A 20,522-nucleotide genomic window follows, 5' to 3' on the forward strand; every position below is an offset into this window, starting at 1 on the left:
TTCACTTACGAGTTCTGTGGTTGCCTTTCTCTCTCTATAAACTGTGCAGTGATTCTTCTATAGCCTTAACTTGTAGCAAAACCTTCCTAGGGAGCACATAAAGGAAAGCTGTCCTCAAGCTAGCAATCACTTTTAGTGTGCTTCTCAAACAGAGTTGATTCAAGAGTTGGTCATCTCATCAAAGCTCACGTCATTCGCTCTGTTGTACAGGGCATTACAATCTTAAAAACCTGTTATACCAAAATTAGCTTTTAATTGAATTCCCAAGTACTCTGTGTGACTTCACTGCTGAGAGTAAATGGGGTTTACGTGGGAAGTAAATATCACTGCAGACGCACTCCAGTTGGGCCTGTAGAAATGGTCTGTTAGCGTGTGAGATACACCATATATTGGAGTTTATACTCCAATTAACTTCAGAATCATGGAATAAGACTTGGAGGAAGTTGGCAAATCACTTGTTGTACAGCATGTGTTGCCATAGGTATAGATAGAAATACTACTGTGAGGCTAAATTAAGTATTCATTTAGAAAGTCAGGGTTAGCTGGGAAATCTCTGTTCACACTCGTGTCCCAGTAGCATGGCAATTCTTGGCCTGCCTGCATCTTCGGTTATCAGACATCTCAAGTGGGGTGGCTTGAAAATCGAATAGTTTCAGGTGAGATCAAGTGAGATGCGGTTCAGAAATGATGTGTAGAAGTTACGGTTTAAAATGGCAAGTAAATAGTTTGTTTCTGTGTTGAGTATTTACCAGAATTTCATGGCTGTTTGGGGGTTTCCTGTCTGTGGCTGCTGAGGCACACAGCTAGCTAGAAGATAAGGCAGATACATAAGCCTGTGTCTGAAAGCCTCTAAGGTGGACACAGGTGGACATTGTGATTCGGAACTTGTTTCCCAACATGTAGTTTTTCAAGGTATGGATGCAGTTGTAACAACAGCTTCTAAGTTTCTCCCACAAACGGAATCATAGTTGAATAGAAAGTGAACATTATTCACCAATATTAAGCCAATTTTAGGTCCCTTTCAGCAAGTTCACTACCACATCCAGCACATCCTTCCCGCATCCACTGTCATATTGTTACAGAAACACCCTACCCATGTATTGGTGCTTATTGAGCTCTGAGAGAAAGAACAATCAGTTTGGGTAATAAAAATGGCATACAAAAGACAGAAGCTGTGATTTATTTTGGGAGATGGAGTAGAGTGGCAAGCAGCACTTTAAAGGTCACTTGTCTCAAATAAACCTTATCTCTCTCAAATTTCAAGAGAGATTGTGGTGTTTCCTTGCATCCAACCTGCATTAAGTGTCTTTTACAAGAATATATTGCAGACTCCAGCAGCAGCGTTGTACATGCCCGTGTGCTGTATGACTGATAGAAATGAAGGGGAGTGCTGGCAGGGAGAATGAAGATCAATTGAAAGTGATTAATGAATTGATTAGAACAGGTCTTTGGGAATAGAAGAATCTTTGAGCCAGAGCAGGCTTTGGTGGTGCCAGTTTTTGGTGGAGAGAGGCACCTGCCCTTGTTGTCCTGGGAAATCCCATAGGATCAGTTCTGCTCTTGGTCCTACTTGTTCTTGGAGCTGTTCTGAAGGTTTGAGGATCTGGAGAGCAGGAAGCCTAAATCTAATTTCCTTGTGTCTGTATTATCACAGTCAGCGTGGGACTGGCTCAGGGATGGAAAGAAATCTGATTGAAGCAGAACTGGGAGCTGGTCTCTGGGGTAGGGAGATGGTGAAGATGGGGACAGGCTGGGGAGATTGCAGCAAATCCATGCTCTTATTAAGGCGGGGGTGATGAATCCACATGAGTTGATTTGTTCCATGATTTACTAAAGCTCTGGGATTTTTCAGTTGCAATGACCTCCAGTGTGTCAGGAGCTGCCAGCAGCCCTGCCTAGCAACTTGCTAGCAGCTACTGGGCTGTGCTGGATGTCATCCTCCTGGCAAATGACGCACTGACCTTGCTCGTACGTGCCTCTATCTTGCCGCGTGGCTGATAGTGTTGCAGTGTGTTTGCAGAGGAGCTGGCTGACGTGTGAGCCCCTGGGAGCAGAGGAGCAGGGTCACCCTGCAGCATGGGGCCACCAGACACTGTGACGGGGACAGTCCGGAGGAACCACCTCCATCAGCACAGAGGTGTCACCAGCAAAATACCGGTGCCTTCAGTAAATCCAAATCTCTGCAGGCTTTAAGGGAGATAATATAACACTTGCTGCCCTGTGCCCATATGTGTCCATACTCCTTCCATATGTGGCCCAAAAATGCGTGGACATATTGAGATGGATATATACGAAGCCAGCCTGTGCTCTGGAGCAGAATTAAATCTCAGCTTTCCTTCTTCGCTTTTACACATCTCATTGCTGTTGGAGAGGTCACCTCTCGGTGTACGTCACCTCGGTGTACGTCACCTCGCACTTCGTGTGCTGACAGATAGTGAGTGTATCTTTTGGCCACTGGATTGGATTTTGTCAGCTGAGTGTTTTGACCTTTCTGCTGTTCTCAAATCCCCAAAATAAATTTTTCAGCCTGTTTTTTGGGTGGCTAAACATAGGCTTCAGAGCGCTGCGTTTCCTTTGTGCTTGGATCAGTTCACTTTTCTATACCTGCTGCTTGGATGTGTTATTTTTAATGGGAGTTTGTGAGAGTTTAGCAATCTCTTGTGTTTCAGACTTTGTCTTTTTCCAGTGTCATGTGAAACAGATAGTAATTTACAGGGTGGGTATCTTACGCTTTTGTTTTGTAAGTAAAATATACACAAAACTAGAATAAAGTAAACATTAGGGTAGTGAAGAAGTTCTGTAGTCTTTTGTTTAGGACAAAAGGGAATGGCTTTAACCTGTCAGAGGGGAGACTGAGGTGAGCTCTTAGGCAGAAGCTCTTCCCTGTGAGGGTGCTGAGGCGCTGGCACAGGGTGCCCAGAGAAGCTGTGGCTGCCCCATCCCTGGCAGTGTTCAAGGCCAGGTTGGACACAGGGGCTTGGAGCAAGCTGCTCCAGTGGAAGGAGTCCCTGCCCGTGGCAGGGGTTGGAGCTGGAGGAGCTTTAAGGTTCCTTCCAACTCAAACTACTCTGTGATTAATCAAGCTTAGTCTGACTTGTCATACCTTATGAGAGAAAGCTAAGTTACAGATGGATATTCAATTCTGTAACAAAAGTTTGACAAATAACTTTGTTTTCAAATCAAACTTACACATCTTGTTTTCCTTTCTTTCCCCAAATCCATGTTACCTACAGCTTCCAGCCGATCTTACCAAGATGCATCTTACCGACAATCCTCATCCTCAGGTGACGCATGTCCCCTCAAGCCAGTCGGGATGTAGCATTGCCAGTGATTCTGGGAGCAGCAGCCTATCTGATATTTATCAGGTAAAACTGCATTTGTGTTGTGTTTTTCCTCCCTTGATGTTAAACATTCCAAAACCAAAACCAATGGCCCTTTATCCAAAGCTTGACCGCTTGATGCTTCTGCACATCCCTGTGTTGCTTGTGTGACTTGCAGCCTCCACAGCCACACAAAAGTGAACTAAACTCCTTGTAAAGCTATCGTTACTGCTTTTCACATCTTTATAAGGCCCAAGTGTGCTGTGGCTTTTAAAGTCCCATTTCATGATTGACAGGATCATCTTCCTTCTTTCTGAAGTGGAGCAAATTTCATTAAATCATTCTTGTGTTTGAGATACCTTCCTTGATGCTTTGTGTTATTGTTAATAACAGATGTTCTGTTCTGCAAGCCAAAGTGTGGTAACAAACACACTCTCTGCCCTGACTGACAGTGGAAATCCTAGTGTTGCTACTCTTGCAGGAGGGTACTCCACATGATGCTCAAGCAGCTGTTGAGCATGATACGGATGTAACTTGACTTTAGACACCCGTTGCCTTTCCTTGGTGCTACCCAGGTACTATTGCTATACATGAAATAGTTTAGTGTTATATCTATCTACAGCAAAGTATTGCTAGGTAACTTTAAAACTAAGGCATTAAAAGCTAAAATCTTTTTAGACCACTGTGTCTCTATGCATTTTTTGTCCTATTTAATCTATCACCTCACAACTCCTTTAGATTTCCTTGCTGCCAGCTAGGTCAGGAGTAGCTAGAATCCCTGAGAGAGTCTTCAGTGCTCTGTGAATTCCCTGATGGTGCTGGAAGATGCTGCTCTGTCTCTTGATTTATTTATTTATTAATTTTCTGAGTCAACAGAATTGATTTAATTAACTGGAATCACCAGAACTAGTCTGTGTATTGTACCTTAGCATCTCATATATCAGGACGCTGATGGACAGTCTTCCTGACCATCGTCTGCCTCCCTGTCTACCTGATGAGTTTGGAGAGGTTGCTCTAAGTGAAAAGCACTTAAAATATATTATTGATAACAAAACTATCATTCGAGGAACGAGTGAATCCTCTGTCGTGTCTCGTTCCTTGCATTTGAAATGCTTTATGGCTGCTCTTCAGAAAATGCCAGAAGAACATAACTGATAAACAAATGAGGTTTATATAAATAAAGAAATAACGGAGTAGCATATTTATATGCACTGTAGCAAATAAACGGTGGTGAAATGTATTTTTGTACCCTAAGGAATGATCAGTAATATGAAAATGGCTGCAGATTGTCTATTAATGAACCAACCCTCTGTTGGTTTTTAATCCCTTTTTTAGTGATTTTTTCCTATCTGGTTCCTGCATGCAGAATGTGCAAATTGTAACCTGTTAAAAGGTATTTTATGGACTTTACTGCAGTAGCTATAGCAGTTTTGGAGAAGTCTCTTAGTGTTTGTCACACAGTTAGAAGTGCATGAGTAGATACTGTGCGATAAAGTCATAGCGCAGTATTTAACACAGCATTATATTGCAGTGACACATCAATATAGACAGATTTTGAAATCAGAAAGAGAAGTGTTTTCCCCAATATTCATCATGGTATTATGAAAGCAGAGAGTCTCTTTGATACGCAATAAACCCACATTTTGATTAAATGTATTGGCTCAGTAGCTGAAAGCATTTTTGGTGCATTGAAATAGAGCTTTTCATAGAAGTATTTGGAAAATGATGGTTTGCGTTTGCTTTTACAGTCAGCTTCGTATCTGTAACGTGCCAAACTCTCTAGGAGTATCATTAATGTCAGCAGAGAGAAAAGCATTTTTGAGTAATTGTGATTAATGTAGCCTTGAAATGACCTTTTGAATTAATGGTATCTTTAACATTAATTTTTACAGTAAGTAGTGCAAACGTAATTCCAGAATAGGAAAACACAATTAGAGTGGCAGAAGCAAAGAGCAAAGCAATTTTTTATGAACACTGGAAGGGGTTTCATTCCTCTGTGTACACTGGATTCATTGACGGTGCTGAAATGAGGTTTCACTTGTTCCAGCTGCCTCTCAGTCCAGGATGTTAAACAGGAAGCGATGAACATAAAGCTTGAGGTGAGATCAGCAGAAAAGGAGTCCTGCCTGTGAGCACATTGTACGAGACCCTCAGTTCACTGCAGAAGCACAGGAACATTCATTTATAAAGACATTTTTCTCCCTTCTCCTGTACCGTTGCTGCTCCCTGATGGAGCTTTCAGTGTGTTTGTGGTAAAATGCCCAAATGTGTCTGTTGCAAAGTCCAGCTTCCCTGGCATACTGCAGAGCAGTTGTTTCTCTGTCGGACTGTAGGCTTTTATTTTAATAGAGAGAATAAAGTAAGTTCTCCCTTACACATTTTAAAACAACTTTAATTTACTCCAAGTGGGGATTATTATATTACTATTATTTTTTCCTTCAACCCATTTGTGACACTCTGCTTAGCTTCAGAACCACAGAAGCAGGGGAAGCTCTATGGTTATGCTTACAGAAGTTGAGATGAGGGGTTTTATCCCTCAGCTGCTTTGACCTGTAATAAGTATCCTCCTATAATAATTCAGCAGGTACTGCAGGATGAAAGCATCTTTCTTTGCCTTTTCCTGGGACAGGCCAGGGCAGCAGGTAATCCAGATCGGCCCTCCAGATGTAGGTGGGTAGGGTCTCACTCTACTAGAACGAATTAGTTCCCTATATCGACAGCTTGCAATGCTGTTCTCTTAATGAGCAGCCAATTGTTTCTTATCTGGTTAGTTCTGTCAGTGATGTACTTAAAGCTTCTCTCTTTCTCTTTTTTTCCAGTCTCTCATTTATCACTTTGGCAGGATATGCTGTTTGTGGGCAGCAGCATTATTGCCCAGCAGTAATTCCAATTGTGGTTAAGGTTTGGATATTAAAATGGATTATCTATAAAATATGCATACAGGAGCGGGCCTTACTTGAGGGTTTTTCTGTCAATTCTGAAAAAAGGCTTGGGCTTTTTTCTCCTGACAGAATTGACATGAGGGAAGGGGAAAAAATCCCTTGTTCTTAATAGGTTGCATCAGGAGTCACAAGCATTAAATACGTTATCATATAGAGTTATTACAGGAACTCTTTTAAGTGGTGTCAGTGTATGTTTCTGGCAGACATTATAGTGGAATACGTATCACTGTCACTACAACGTTGCAAGGGCTTATTCTTACTTCTTTAGCTTCAAAGCATAGGCCAATGGATGGGACATTGCCACAATGGACATTGGGCAAACATAGCTGATTCATGTTAACCGGCAAAATTTGCAGTATTACATAGAGTAATAATGTATTTTACGATAGCAAATAAGTGTTTTGACCATGATCTGGTGCTAACTTCCAGGTGATCCCCCTGACACGCACCATTTGAGGCTGTTCTGGCAGTCTTCTTGGTAGATACTCTTGTGATATATTCCTGATCCTGGAAATCCATATTTGTGTCAGATTTGAGGACTGCAGCTTCTGCTTTCCGTCTGTACATTAGTGATTCATAAATGTTTCTGTTAAGGCTGATTTTGATATTTGATAATGGAAACAGCTGGGGCATTGTGCTGGGGAAGAGCAGCCACTTCTGCAGATGGCTTTAGCAATGAAATCCTTCCTGTCCCTTCCAGCACTGCCTGACCTGCCAATGTTTTGTCAACCATCTGCATGTAATCTTTGAAACACGGTTTGAGGATCATCTCTTATTTCATAGCTTGATCAAATGATCACATTTATCAAGAAAAGAGAAGATTGGTTTATTTTCCTAGATATAATAAGCAATGAAAATATTAAAGAATCACTTTTCAGTAGACCCTGTGGCCTGTTTTGTTAGCTTAGCTTGAGTTTATCAAAGTGGGAGTTAGTTCTGTAGCCTGTCTTGCTCTGCCTGGAGAAGTTGATCTAAACTGTGGCTATTTAGCTGAAGAAATGCTAGAAAAGTCCTTGCATAAAATGCTGTGTGGATCACGTGCTGCTGAGACTCTCCAAGCACAATTTGCACTTGGGCTTAATTCCAGGACTGTTAATGTGAGCTACATAAGCCAGTAAAGTGAGGTAATGTAAAACAGATTTAACCCTATATATCCCATTACCCTCCTCTGAAAGAAATACTGATGTTAAATCATTTAAGCCTTATTTCTTAGGTTTGCTGGCTAACTATTAAAATGAGGGCAAGCTGAAAAGGTCCAAGGTGATATCTAAATCCCGGTATTTTTCTGTCTAGTCAGAGAAGGAAATGCTGCTCATCTGTCAAAGTGCTGGGGCTGGCATTAGCTGATCAACATGGAGCGTGTGGGAAGATGGAGGCAGCACAGTCTGCTGTGATTGAATCACTTAAAATGAGTGTTATTTTGTATGAGGAAAGGAAGGCAGGAGACCAGCATGGCTGGATGAAGACCTCCTGGTCAAACTGAAGCACAGGGAGGAAATGCACAGTGTGGGACCAGGGACATTATCCCAGGAGGAAGGTAGGGATGCTGCCCGCAGGTGTGGAGTTTGGATCAAGGCATGGTTGGAGCTGGATTTGGCAAGGGATGTGAAGGATAGGAAGGGTATATTAGTCAGAAAAAGATTAGAGAAAATGCACTCCCTTCTCTCCCTAAACGGAGGGGAATGCACTCCTTCCTGCCTCCATATAGGCAGGAGAACCAGTGATGTGGAGGAGGTTGAGGCACTCAGCAATGAATGTTCTGCCTCAGTAGGCACTCTTCCCACATCTCTCAAGTCCCTGAACCTCAGTGTGGGGACTGGGGAAATCAAAGCCTTCCCGTGATAACAGAAGATCAGGTTTGAGACCACCTGAGGAACCTGAATATACACAAGTCCATGGAACCCAACAAGATGCATCCCAGGTCCAGAGCTGGATGCTGTAGCTGCTGTAGGCACTCTCCATCTTACTTGCAAAGTCATGGCAGTACGAGGAAGTCCCTAGTGCCTGGAGAAAAGGGAACAAGGCTCCAAGGAGACCTTATTGCAGCCTTTCAGCTTACAAGAAAAACTTTTTACCAGGACCCGCTGTGGCACGACAAGGGGCAACAGTTTTAAACTGCACAAGAGGAGATGCTGAGCCACTGGAACAGGTAGCGCAGAGAAGCTGCGGCTGCCCCATCACTGAAGTGTTCAATGTCAGGATGGATGGGACCCCATCCTTTGGTTTGGAGGTTTTGTGAACATGCAGAGCATTTGCTGTGTTGGTTTATTCCGTGTTTTTGTAAAATCTCCAGGGTTCCTTTTAAAGTGAAAGGGAATATTGTCAACGTGTTCATTTCAAAGCTAAACTCCCTTTCCTGCCAGTCTCGATGTAATTGCTTTATACTTCTCAGTGACACATCTTGTTGTTCAACTCTTCGAATTTAAACAGAAAAGTGATTTGCATGCTGGCTTCAACTAAAAAAAGTGATGGAGAAACTCCTCGGTGGAGATTGCAAATTCAAAACTGCTGCTTTTTTTCTTTGCCTCCCATCTGCTTGCAAAGTTATTTTCATGCAATTACATCATTTCAACTTTACATAAGGAATTATAGTGAGTCTTGTGCCATTCTGCTTTTTGTTACCAGTATTGCATTCTCTTCCACCAGTGCGTCGCGTGTCTGCTCAGTGTGATGCCTCTGTTGCCATCTATTGATGACGGCAGAGATGTATCTACACCATTGGGTAACCCATGGTGGTATTGAATCCGTGCATTATTTCATTAGTAATACAGGGTTGCACATTGTGAAAAAACATCTTATTTATGTGAATTTGCAAACCAGGGTGAATGCTATCAAATGAGAATCAGCCAACAGAGGAAAGAAAAGTCATCCTTATTTCTCTCCTGCGTCCCTTTATATACTTCTCCTGCTGTACTTGCTCTGTGCTAGGATTAAAATCCATGTTATAATACCAACAGGAGATCAAATCCCTTTCATTTCAGCCGCTCAATCTGCTTTGCCTGTTGCAGTGTCACACAGTTAATACTGGTGGGTTTATATTGCCTGTAGTTCATTGGAGTTGGGGAGGGATATAAGTAAAGACAGAGAGCAAATGTCCCAGTATGTTTATTTTGTTTCAGAACCTGTGACTGTAATTCCTGCAGCATGGTGTTGCTTTATGCCAATGGTGTTTGTACGATCCGGTGACCATAGATTTCAGTGTAACGTGTTTTTCTTGCTGTTCGCAAAGGGAACTGTTACAATTTCTACTTCAGATTTTTGGTCACAGAGTTTCTTTTGCTGTATTAACTACCTAAGGTCATAAATCACTAAACTGCAGACACTGAAGTCTTTGTCTGGTGGATGTTTGCTTTGTAGGCTACAGAGAGTGAGATGGGAGACGTTGATTTAACAGGTCTTCCAGAAGCACCTGTAGACTCTGAAGATGAAGAAGAAGAGGAGGACGAAGACATTGACAGAACTTCTGATCCACTTCTAGGGCGAGATGTTGTACGAGAGTGCCTTGAGAAAGAGCCTGCAGATAAAACTGATGATGATATTGGTGAGGAGAAAAAAGATCTCTATGTAAAACTGTATCATTTAGCATCTGTGAGAAACATACCTGAAAAGTGTTGAGGGAGGTAACATTAAATGTATGTCCTCAAAATAGTGGTGCCTTCCAGAAATCACTGTGCTCAAGAGATACAGTTAGTTCAATGATTTCTTCTCTTCCTATCTGAAAGAGTATTTGTTCTGAGAAATGTAAGTATTTTAAAGAACAGTCTTTGAGATGCTTAAAGTGTGAAGTATTACAGTCATTGTAGGGGTTGATATAAGGGAGGAGTAGGTAGCAAGATAGTTTTAACTGCCTGAAATGGTTGAATTAGTTATTAAATGGCAGAGAGAACATACTAGGACTGCAGCACAGATACACTTAATTGTAAAGGGCAAAACATTTGAGATTAAAATGATTTACTGCAGTGTTTGACTAGAAATTGGCGTTAGTTTTAATAGTAAAATTTGTATTAAGCTATACTTGAGATTACTTCTCTAAACACTGGAAAATCGTTTCAAGCTCCTATCAAGCTTATAATTACTGTACCATAAGGGTGTTTTCAATTTTTCTTAATGTTTGAAGCTGAAGTACTTTTTACACTCCAGCTAGATTGCTGCCGTGAAAGTCAATCAAGGGACTGTGGAGGCAAGTTCTGATCTTTGATGACAAAATGCATACTGGGCTCATTTAGCCAGCGGCACTAACGGGAGCTGTGACACCACTGAGCAATTTAACATGTGTTTAACAGAGGTTTGATCCACCTGTGCAGGGTGGGGTGTGTAAGGAACCCCTGTGCCTTGCAGTCTTGCTGCCAATGTCTCCTTTGTCTAACAGAGCAACTACTGGAATTTATGCATCAACTCCCTGCCTTTGCAAACATGACCATGTCTGTGAGGAGAGAACTTTGCTCAGTGATGATATTCGAAGTAGTAGAGCAAGCAGGAGCCATCATACTTGAAGACGGCCAAGAAGTAAGTTACTGCTTCCACTGCAGGCAGTGGGTTAGCAAGGGCATGTGGGGGTGAAGGGCTGGGAAATCTGTTGCACCTCTTCCACACTTGCAAGTTAGAGAATTCTTCTCTCACCATATCCAAAATACCTAAACCTTAGCCCATCCCTTTGGGAGATTTTGCCTGTGTATTACAGTGTTACTGCCTGTGTATTAGGAGCAGTTTCCATACATATTCAGTAGGAGGAGGCTGATGCCCAAATTAGTCAGTGGTCAGGCTCCCAGCATAGGTGCTCTGAATCACTGTCTTGAAATCTCTTGTCTGTCCTTGGATCAAGATGTCTGGAATGGCCGTAGCATGTCACCCCTCCAAGAGGAGTAGGTAGGCTCTCATCTCTGGTGGTGACCAAATGGGTACCCAGGGGAAGAGTGTTCATTCGCACTAAATGGTATAAATGTATTGTAGCAATTAGCCCACTGATTAAAAAAGCTATCTATTCATCAGCATTCCTCCCTGCTGAATTAGTTGTGAAATGAATGAAGAACGCTGAAAAGCGTTTTTGTTTCAGTCATCTTCATTGCTTGCCGTACAGTGCACCCTTTTAGTGAATGACATGTTGCAAAACTCAGCTGACAACAAGAATAAGCCTTTCTGAGATAAGAGCACTGGAACAGCTTCTGAAAGTTGTTGAATTAGCTTCACTTCTTAAATCTTTGTTTTTCCTTCCTCCAGCTTGATTCTTGGTACGTTATTTTAAATGGCACAGTGGAAATCAGCTATCCTGATGGGAAGAGTGAGAGTCTCTGTATGGGAAATAGTTTTGGGATTACTCCCTCTCTGGACAAACAGTACATGAATGGAGTGGTCAGAACCAAAGTAGATGATTGTCAGGTAAGATTACAGTTCTGTACAACTGGCTCGTATTCTTAAGCATTTAATGAAAAGAAGCAGGCTACTTGGATCTTAATGCATGATCTTCATTCCAGGAGCATTAAAAAGGAGGTTGGTATGTTATGGGTCAGGGGCTCTGCTGATGCCGAGTTAGTTGTACACTCTGTAGTGCCTGAGATTTATTTCATGCCGCTGTTATGTGAGAAACAGGAGTTTGAAATACAAGCTGAGTCAACTCCAGTCATGCTGTGCATGGGATTGACATACAGTAAGAGCAGAGAAATTGAAAATATCCATTTCCACTTCTTAGAGGCTTTGTCCTTTATATATTTAGCCCACTTGAACCACCTTTTGGAGTTGTAAGCAGGTGACCAGTTCTATTTGTCTCCTGTTCTAACTTTCTGATGTAGTTGGGCAAAACAGGCCAGGTTTGGTATTAAATGCCTTTGTGACTGTGTTGAAGCAGCCCAGAGATGGGAATACATTCATGGTTTGGGTACTTACTAACACCCACGTGTTGTCTGGGGACAGTTTGTGTGTATAGCCCAGCAAGACTACTGGAGGATCCTGAACCACGTGGAAAAAAACACTCACAAAGTGGAGGAAGAAGGAGAAATTGTGATGGTAAAGGAGCACAGGGAGCTGGATCGCAGTGGAACCAGAAAAGGACACATAGTTATCAAGGTGAATTTCTTGCTGGGCTTTCCATCTATCTATTTAACCCTTATTTGTTGGTAAATAAATACAATTTTGGTTTGAATCTAGAACCCATACTCAGTTTTGTTTGTCTCAGGTATTACCTATGCAAAACATTTGGGCTGAGAGCAGCGCAAAGACTTAATTTAAACACGTTAGTATGTTTTCTCTTGACTTTGCCATAACTGAAGTGTCAAAAGGGAGCGTAATGTTCATAGGGTTTTACGTTCAGATACTCTCTAGGGAGAGGTAGTGACAAGAGATACCAGTGATGTTTTGCATTTAATTTCTTAAGGCAACACCCGAGCGACTCATCATGCACTTAATAGAAGAACATTCGATTGTGGATCCAACCTACATCGAAGACTTCCTTCTAACGTACAGAACATTCCTAACAAGCCCCCTGGAAGTTGGGAATAAACTCCTGGAATGGTTCACCGTGGACAGCCTCAGGGATAAGGTCAGTTTGAGTCTGAGAGTTGAGTATTTCAGGTGAAAATGTCTCCCAAGAGATTCCCTTTTGTATTGATGCTAAACTAGGGATTATGCTCCAGCTATTTTATTTTTTTGTTTTAAAGCAAAGTAGTTTTCACTGGTATCAAGACAGGATTCTCCAGTGTGTTGTATGTGTATAATGTAATATCCTAAATTAGGTTTGGCACTGCTTCTTTTCTGCAGAATGATAGATACTGTTTTCTGTTTAAGTTAAAGATGTAAATGCCAGTCTCTGAAATCCCTTTTCACCAGATATGCAGGGAACTCTTGGACATACCCTCTTTCCTTTCACAACAGCATTATGCTTGTCTTCCATTATGTTCTATTACAGAGCAGGTCAGTGTATTGAGCACATTTTATTTGAGCAGCTTATTGCAAACCCTGTACTTAAAATAAACTGTTCAAGACAGGTGCAGTTGATAAAAACTGGTTCCATAAATAGCACCAGGTTCTGCTCCTGTATATCCATGCACATACACATGAAAACTGTTTGCGGTTTGAAACCTGTATCCCTGTCCAATTTGTTGAATGTGATGGCAGTAAAATTCCTCGCCAGCGGTTTTATGTGTTCTAGCTTTGAGCTGAAGGAAACCCAACAGACTATCAAAATGCTGTCTTTCTTTGAGTAGGAAATTGTCAGGGGTCTTTTGCTGTGGTTACTGCTTCTCTTCTTACCTTTTTGCATGCTGTTGATCTTGGCTGCTGCTGTCTATTAAGAAAAGGAAAGTAAAGGAAAACTGTCTCAGCAAATAAAAGAGAAAATTGTTTATTTTTAGAAGAGAAACTGCTGTAGACCAACCTTTGTGTGATGTGGGTGGATAAAATATTTATAACGAACGGTCGTAACTGTTGCACATAGGAAAGCAACCAGAAGATTTAACTGAAAGTTTCTGTTATCAAAGCATGCTTCTTAGAACTTTCTTTAAGGAGATCATAAGGATGCTTTAAAAGATGAGGCACTGGAATGGGTTGCCCAGGGAGGTTGTGAATGCTCCATCCTTGGTGTGGTGAGGCCTTGGGTGGCATGGTTTAGTGTGAGGTGTCCCTGCCCATGACAGGGGGGTTGGAACTGGATGATCTTAAGGTCCTTTCCAACCCTAACTGTTCTATGATTCTAAGATAAGTTTTATAAACAGCATAAGGAAGATTTAACTTAGAAGATGGAATTGTGCACCATTAAGTACTGGGCGGTGGAGACAATTAGGCCTAAGATTTGTTCCTACAATGAAAGGAAGAGAGAAGATGATTTCAACTGTAAATGTCTTCTGCCTCTATTTGTGAACAGATGCAGTACTCTGTCATATGTTGTTCTATGTTAATCTATAAGATTAAAGTTTATAGGAGAACAATCATGGGCGCCTTTACATTTATATATAGACATGATTTGGTATTTTTGTTTTCCAGGTTACCAGAGTGGTCTTGCTGTGGGTGAACAATCATTTCAATGACTTTGAAGGAGATCCTGCTATGACTCGATTCCTGGAGGAATTTGAGAAGAACTTGGAAGATACGGTAGGAGCGAAATAGAAGGGGGTCGTACTTCCTAATAGTGCACTTCTTCATTTGCCAGTGCGTTACCAGTGACTAATACATTGGAGTCTATCAGTCTAACAGTTAATAGATGCTTTTAACATGGACTTAGTTGTTCTTAAATATGTATTTAGATATAAAGCCCATATAAAATAGTACACAGGGCACTCTTTTATGTGGTTTTGTATTACTGCAGAAGAGGACGAGGTTTATTTAGTAAGATTTGACTGCATGGCATCAAAACTCCTTTTTCTGGCACTTGGGGTGTTTTTCACAACAGGTTTTTCCATTTCTAGGAAAATCGAGCTCAGTTTTATGTTGCTGTCTTTTGTGTTGCAGAAAATGAAAGGCCATCTCAGATTGCTGAATATTGCCTGTGCTGCCAAAGCCAAATGGAGACAAATTACCCTGCAGAAACCTTCTAGAGACTCGCCTCTGTTCTTCAGCCTCCTCGGAGGAAGCGACAAAGGGTTTGGTATTTTTGTAGAGACTGTGGAAATGGGCAGTAAAGCGGCGGAAGCTGGGCTTAAGCGTGGAGACCAGGTAAAAAGAATGAAGTGCATGTAAAATACTCTTGTTCAACCAACCATAGTGTTCTCGGCAGAAGATGTTATTTCCTGAAAGCAAACAACTGGCTGGTGTCCTGTTGTGAACGGCACAGTTCAGCTCCAGTTTGCATGTGTTAAATGGGTTTCTATTACAGAGTTTTCAAAGTATTTCAGAACCAGAATGGGAAAAGAAACCAAATCGTAGTTATTTTAGGGAACTTTCTGATAGGCGATATGGTTAATTTGAAGCCATCAGATTGTTTTGTTGGATTGATTCCCACCTTGTGTGGGTCATCCCTGTTCACTGAGGCTGGTGGAGCAATGGCAGTTCACTCTAGGTGAAGATCATAGAATCATGGAATGGTGTGGGTTGGAAGGGACCTTAAAGCTCATCCAGTTCCAACCCCCTGCCATGGGCAGGAACACCTTCCACTAGAGCAGCTTGCTCCAAGCCCCATCCAACCTGGCCTTGGGCACTGCCACGGATGGGACAGCCACAACATCCAGCCTTAGATGAAATATCAGCTCCATGGTTCATGATCCACTACTTTTGATTCAGGTGCAGTTCCCAATTGCAAGATGAACACAGAAAATAAATGTATTTAAAGCATTTGTCAGGTAGAACTGGAGGAGGACCTCACTCACAGGATGTAACTTCACTGACATGATGAAGTTAGTTATTTTCCAAGGAGTGTTTTCATCCTACAACTGCTGTAAAGATGCTGTGTTAACTTCTAGAAATTTTCTATGTCACTGTACCTGTATTGTCGCCTTTGTATTTATAAGTCTGTCAAATAGTTGTTCTCCTAATAGTCCCTATTTTTATTTCTCCTTAAAGATAATGGAAGTAAATGGACAGAATTTTGAGAACATTACCTTTGTAAAAGCTCTGGAGATCTTAAGGAACAACACTCACCTCTCCATCACTGTAAAAACAAACATTTTTGGTGAGTAGACTTCATATATGATGTATTTCTGTGTACGGGAAGAAAACTCCAGTGTTTCTGGCTCTAGAAGTGCATTAAGATTCCACCTTTCTTTCTCAACCTCACTCCAGGAGTGAGAAGTTGTGCGGAAGTCCCCTCATTGTGCCTCCATTTCCTCGGAGAAGTTCTCCTGTGCCAGGGGCTGCACGTTGAGTGGCACAAAGCCAGCCGTGGGCAGCTCTGTCCTCCCTGAGAAGTCCAAAATGACTGTTTCAGCAGCTTTAACGTCCCTTCGTGTGATAGGGCTGAAACAGAGCCAAGGGATCCGGACCAAAAGATTTTTTGCCAAAACCCAGCAAAAATGTGAAACTGGGCTTTGTCAGAGTTTTTATAATGGCTGTAAGAATGATAGGGTAAATTGAGAAGGGGATATAAAAAACGATATGACATAGAAATGTTGGCTCTTAATTGTCAGTGTGAATATAAACACATAAATACCTCTTCAAAATCTCAGTCAGATCATCTGTTCTTCTTCCATAATCCCCTTCAGGCAACAGAATAACGGTAGCTATAGAAAGAACGAGGCTGGGCCCAAGATAGCTCCTTCCTCTGTAGTTGTATCTGAGACTTCCTGATGGTTTCCTTCTACTTTCTTCCCCCCCGTTACCTGCCCTTGGTCCCTATTGATTTTCTTGTCAGTTATTACGTTCTGTTTATCACGGTGCAGGTAAAAAGCTTCAAGGTCTGAGCAGTTGCTTTTTAATTCCAAAAAGCCTAAAACCCCACCGTAACTGACGGTCCACAATCATGTGAAATGACATAAAATAAAGCAGAACTGTAACTGAGACAGGGATAGATGGTTCATTTGTATTATAAATGTTAGCAGCATACATTGACAATGGATTCTCATAGCTTTGTGCTGCCTGCTACAATTTCCAAGTGATTTCTCTGATAAATTTGAATGGATTCATGTCTTGAAGCTTTTGTCAACAGTGATACTTATTATCCTGTCTTTTTAATTGAGTGCTAAGCACCTGGTGCTGACAAGGAGCAATTCCTGTTCTTACATTTGAATCTATACTGTGAAGCTGGTAGCCTGAAATTCGAGTACATGATAGAAATAAGGAATTTGACTGGGATTTTCTATACAGAAAGTCCTGGTTGTTTTGCTCATAGGGACAATCTGAGTAATTTCCTCTGTAGCGTTCTGCATTCTCCCAGGATCGCCATGTTTACAAGACAAAATCCTGGATTTCTGACTTCAGTGGTTGAAAAAGATTTCTGAAAAGATCTGTAGAGAAATAATTTGAATTAATAAACCAATCTGATCGATTTGTGTTTAATTTATTTGCGGGAAGAAATACAAAGAACGTAACCACTGTCTTCTCCATGGACTTTTATCTTTGGGATGCCAGTGTTGGTAATAGACTGGCTTACTTTGATAAATGCAATAGGAAATTTGATGCAGCTTCTGTTCTGTAGCATTACTAAAAGCAAATAAAGGCAGTTTTGGAGAGTATCGGTCTGCCTTGCAGTTATCCTTGCAGAAGCATCTGCGCTCCATTACGTAAAAGATGCAGACAACACAGGCAATAAATACATAGAGCTGATTGCCATGAACATGATATTTCCTTATAATCTACCTGGAAACAGCAGACCAGGTCTGTTCAATTGGCTGTGATATGTGCTAATTTCAAAAGCAGTTGGGAGAACTGTGCTGTTCAGAATGTTTGATTGTTTTATGGAACATTAAGGGGATTGCTCTTTCTGCCAAGGTAATCAAAAGCAAAACTTAAATCTGAAAAGACTGACACCCTTAGAGTCAAAGTTAAAATGCAGTGCACTGCCTGGTTTATAACTGTCTGGCTTGCTTTAACTGCATGGATGTGGGAAACAGAAGGGTTGAAAGGAAAGAAGAATTCATTGTGAAGTTTTAAGTGTGCAACGGGCACTCACAATGACTGTATCTTCTCTTACAGTGTTTAAGGAGCTGCTCTGCAGGATAGGACAAGAGAAGAACGGAATTCCACATATTCCCAAAATCGCAGAAAAGAAGAACAACCGTTACTCCATCCCAGATATGCCTGGAGATGTGGAACAGATGTTTCCCTGTGAAAAAGGCAACAAGAAGATGAAAGCAAACACTGTATCTGGTGGGAGAAACAGAATCAGGAAAATTTTGGACAAGACCCGATTCAGCATCTTGCCTCCAAAACTGTTCAGGTTTGTCACATTCTACTGGTCCCAACGCAGTCGTTCCTCCCTAAGTTGTGATATTTTAGTTGCTGAATATCTCCAGTCATTTGCTTCGTGTTAGTTATATTGGGGGTTTTAAATACGATTTTTAAACTGCAAATCTGACCCATAAATGCAGAACGAGACCAGCGACCATTTGAACACTTTCTGATATGCTTTTTCTCTGTCCTTTTTCTGAAAGCCTGTCTGCAACGTGCAGTTATCACATCTGAGTGCCATTACTTTTCTCAGTTTCTTAAATTCCCCCCAAGATGAATCTAAGGAGCTTAATGCACACAATTGAATCCAACCTCTTTTGCAGCGACGGGAGCGTGAGCCAGTCGCAGGACGACAGCATTGTAGGAACGCGGCAGTGCAGGCACAGCCTGGCCATCATGCCCATTCCGGGAACCCTCTCCTCCAGCAGCCCTGACCTCTTGCAGCCTACAACTAGCATCCTGGACTTCTCTAATCCTTCAGGTAAGCCAGCAGCATTAGCTTGATTTACAGGATCATTTCAAGGCAGCTGGTTCAGGAGGAAAATTACATCTTTTACATCTTTTAGCGTCAAACACACCGAGTGCAGTTGCCTCTTTATCTTGTGCCTCTAACAGGTCCAGTCTGGAGCTTTTTGGTAATGTGACACTTAGCTTGTTTTCACAAAGTAATATATTTTGCCACCTCTGAGAGTCTTTGATTTACTGGAGTTTACCAGAGCTCTGATGGAAGCAGTGTCCTTGTCTGCACCTTTCTCTTTTGTCATCTCTTCCCAATACTGGTACTCCCGATGATTTGATTTGTCCATCCATCATCTTCAAATATATATTTCAAGCAGTATTGTGGATGGAATAGGGCTGCCATGGTACCAACAGTGATGTTAATGTCTTACGTACAATGTCAAGCATTACATCCTGTATGTCTGAAAAACTGCAAGATGTTTTGGAATGTGTGGTCTGGGCTTTCATTGCTGTCACTGTAGGAACTGGTGGCTGCAGGAGGCATTTATTACATGCCTGTAAATGTGGGAAGTCAGAATCTTGTTTCCCTATTTCAAGTGTAAGTTCTGTGTGTAAATACATGTTCTGTAAAGTGCCTTGTGGCTACGACGTAGGGTGAATTTGCAGGTTTTCCCTTTAAAAGGAATGTATGCAGATACATCCGATCAATTGCATAAATGTCCATAGGAGTTAGGTTCCCTTTTATGCTGAAAATCCAGGTTCTTGCTGCCTGCGTGAGAGTCACACACGTTCTCTAAGAATCTTCATTTAATACTGTACAAGTTACTGCAGAGTATCAAATGTTGATAACTAATCCTTTACTATATGTTTACTATAACAAATATGCTGTCACTTTTGGATAGCAGAGCAAACCAAAGTACTTGTGACAGTGCACTACATACACTTGATCAGTTCTGTAAACATCTAGATCTTGATTTGATGCTGACGTGGTGTTTTCTTTTCTCCTGCCCGCAGCTGTTGGGTTTTACTGTAAGTATCCTGATGTACAGCATCCTGTAGACCTTAATACTGCATGGCTTGCCTGTTAAACTTAACACTTTCTTACGTTGCGTTGACAATGCTATTACTGTTAGGGCATTAGATAGTCCTTTGCCCCATAATCTTCCCTCAAATAAAACAAACCCATAGGTTTTCTTTCCAGGCATGGTGCTGTGCTGAGGCTGAGACCTGCGTTTTATTCCCATTTCTGCCACCAACACGCTGATGACCTTTGGCAGTTTCCTTTGCTTCTCTGTGACCTTGCTTTGAGGAATGAAGTTGCTTATGTCCCTGTTACGAAACTGAGATTTTAGATGATGCTGTAGTTGGAGATCATGTCTGTTCTGTTGGACTCTGTGTGACTAAAGCCATGTGCATGCAAACTTGAAATGTGTTTTGTATTGTCAACGCAAGCTGTATAATGCAGAAGAAAATAATTATATATATGCATATATCTATAGTTCACCTGCTTAAAAGCAAAGACAGACATGTTCATAATAGAAATTCCCCTCAGCTGTCAGAAGTTGCGCTCAGTTTTGGTTGGGTTTTGTGTTTTTTCCCTTTTTCCCCCTAAATTACACTTCAGTTTTTGGTTTCCTACCTTGAGTGTGTTCTGATGTTTAGGTATGTTGATACCAAGGTACAGATGTTGGCCTCCTCTGTTGACTTGTTATGATTTTGATGAGTGCAGCATTTCCAGTTACTCAGTGTGTCATTTTCGCTACTTTCACTCTCAAATCAGTACATAATACTTATTTCTGTGTTTTATTGCCCCCGTTCATTGTATGCATGGAGCTTTTCAGTTTCAGCTAGTCCCCAGCTATTAATGAGACTGTTCTGGGAATGAGATAGTCATAAGAATGAAATTGTCAGTAGAATTTGTTTTCAGTCAGATGGGGGTTTTGAAGCGCCCTGTTTCGTCCCATCTTCCAGTTTAGCTACAGGCTATGCTGAGACT

General features: G+C 41.6%; 1 protein-coding gene across 4 annotated transcripts in view; it reads left to right on the plus strand.

Annotated features, from left to right (window-relative positions):
* Positions 1–20,522, plus strand: part of RAPGEF6 (Rap guanine nucleotide exchange factor 6) — a 116,024-nt gene that overhangs the window by 65,261 nt on the left and 30,241 nt on the right. For all 4 annotated transcript variants that reach the window (XM_080627496.1, XM_080627498.1, XM_080627497.1 and 1 more), the window contains 11 exons: positions 3,234–3,365; positions 9,620–9,803; positions 10,632–10,768; positions 11,480–11,638; positions 12,170–12,322; positions 12,630–12,794; positions 14,234–14,341; positions 14,699–14,902; positions 15,746–15,854; positions 17,813–18,056; positions 18,391–18,548. In XM_080627496.1, the coding sequence (XP_080483622.1) occupies positions 3,234–3,365; positions 9,620–9,803; positions 10,632–10,768; positions 11,480–11,638; positions 12,170–12,322; positions 12,630–12,794; positions 14,234–14,341; positions 14,699–14,902; positions 15,746–15,854; positions 17,813–18,056; positions 18,391–18,548 (1,753 nt within the window). The remainder of the gene's footprint in view (positions 1–3,233; positions 3,366–9,619; positions 9,804–10,631; positions 10,769–11,479; positions 11,639–12,169; positions 12,323–12,629; positions 12,795–14,233; positions 14,342–14,698; positions 14,903–15,745; positions 15,855–17,812; positions 18,057–18,390; positions 18,549–20,522) is intronic.

This window comes from Psittacula echo (assembly GCF_963264785.1).
Source record: "Psittacula echo genome assembly, chromosome: 11".
NCBI lineage: Eukaryota > Metazoa > Chordata > Aves > Psittaciformes > Psittacidae > Psittacula > Psittacula echo.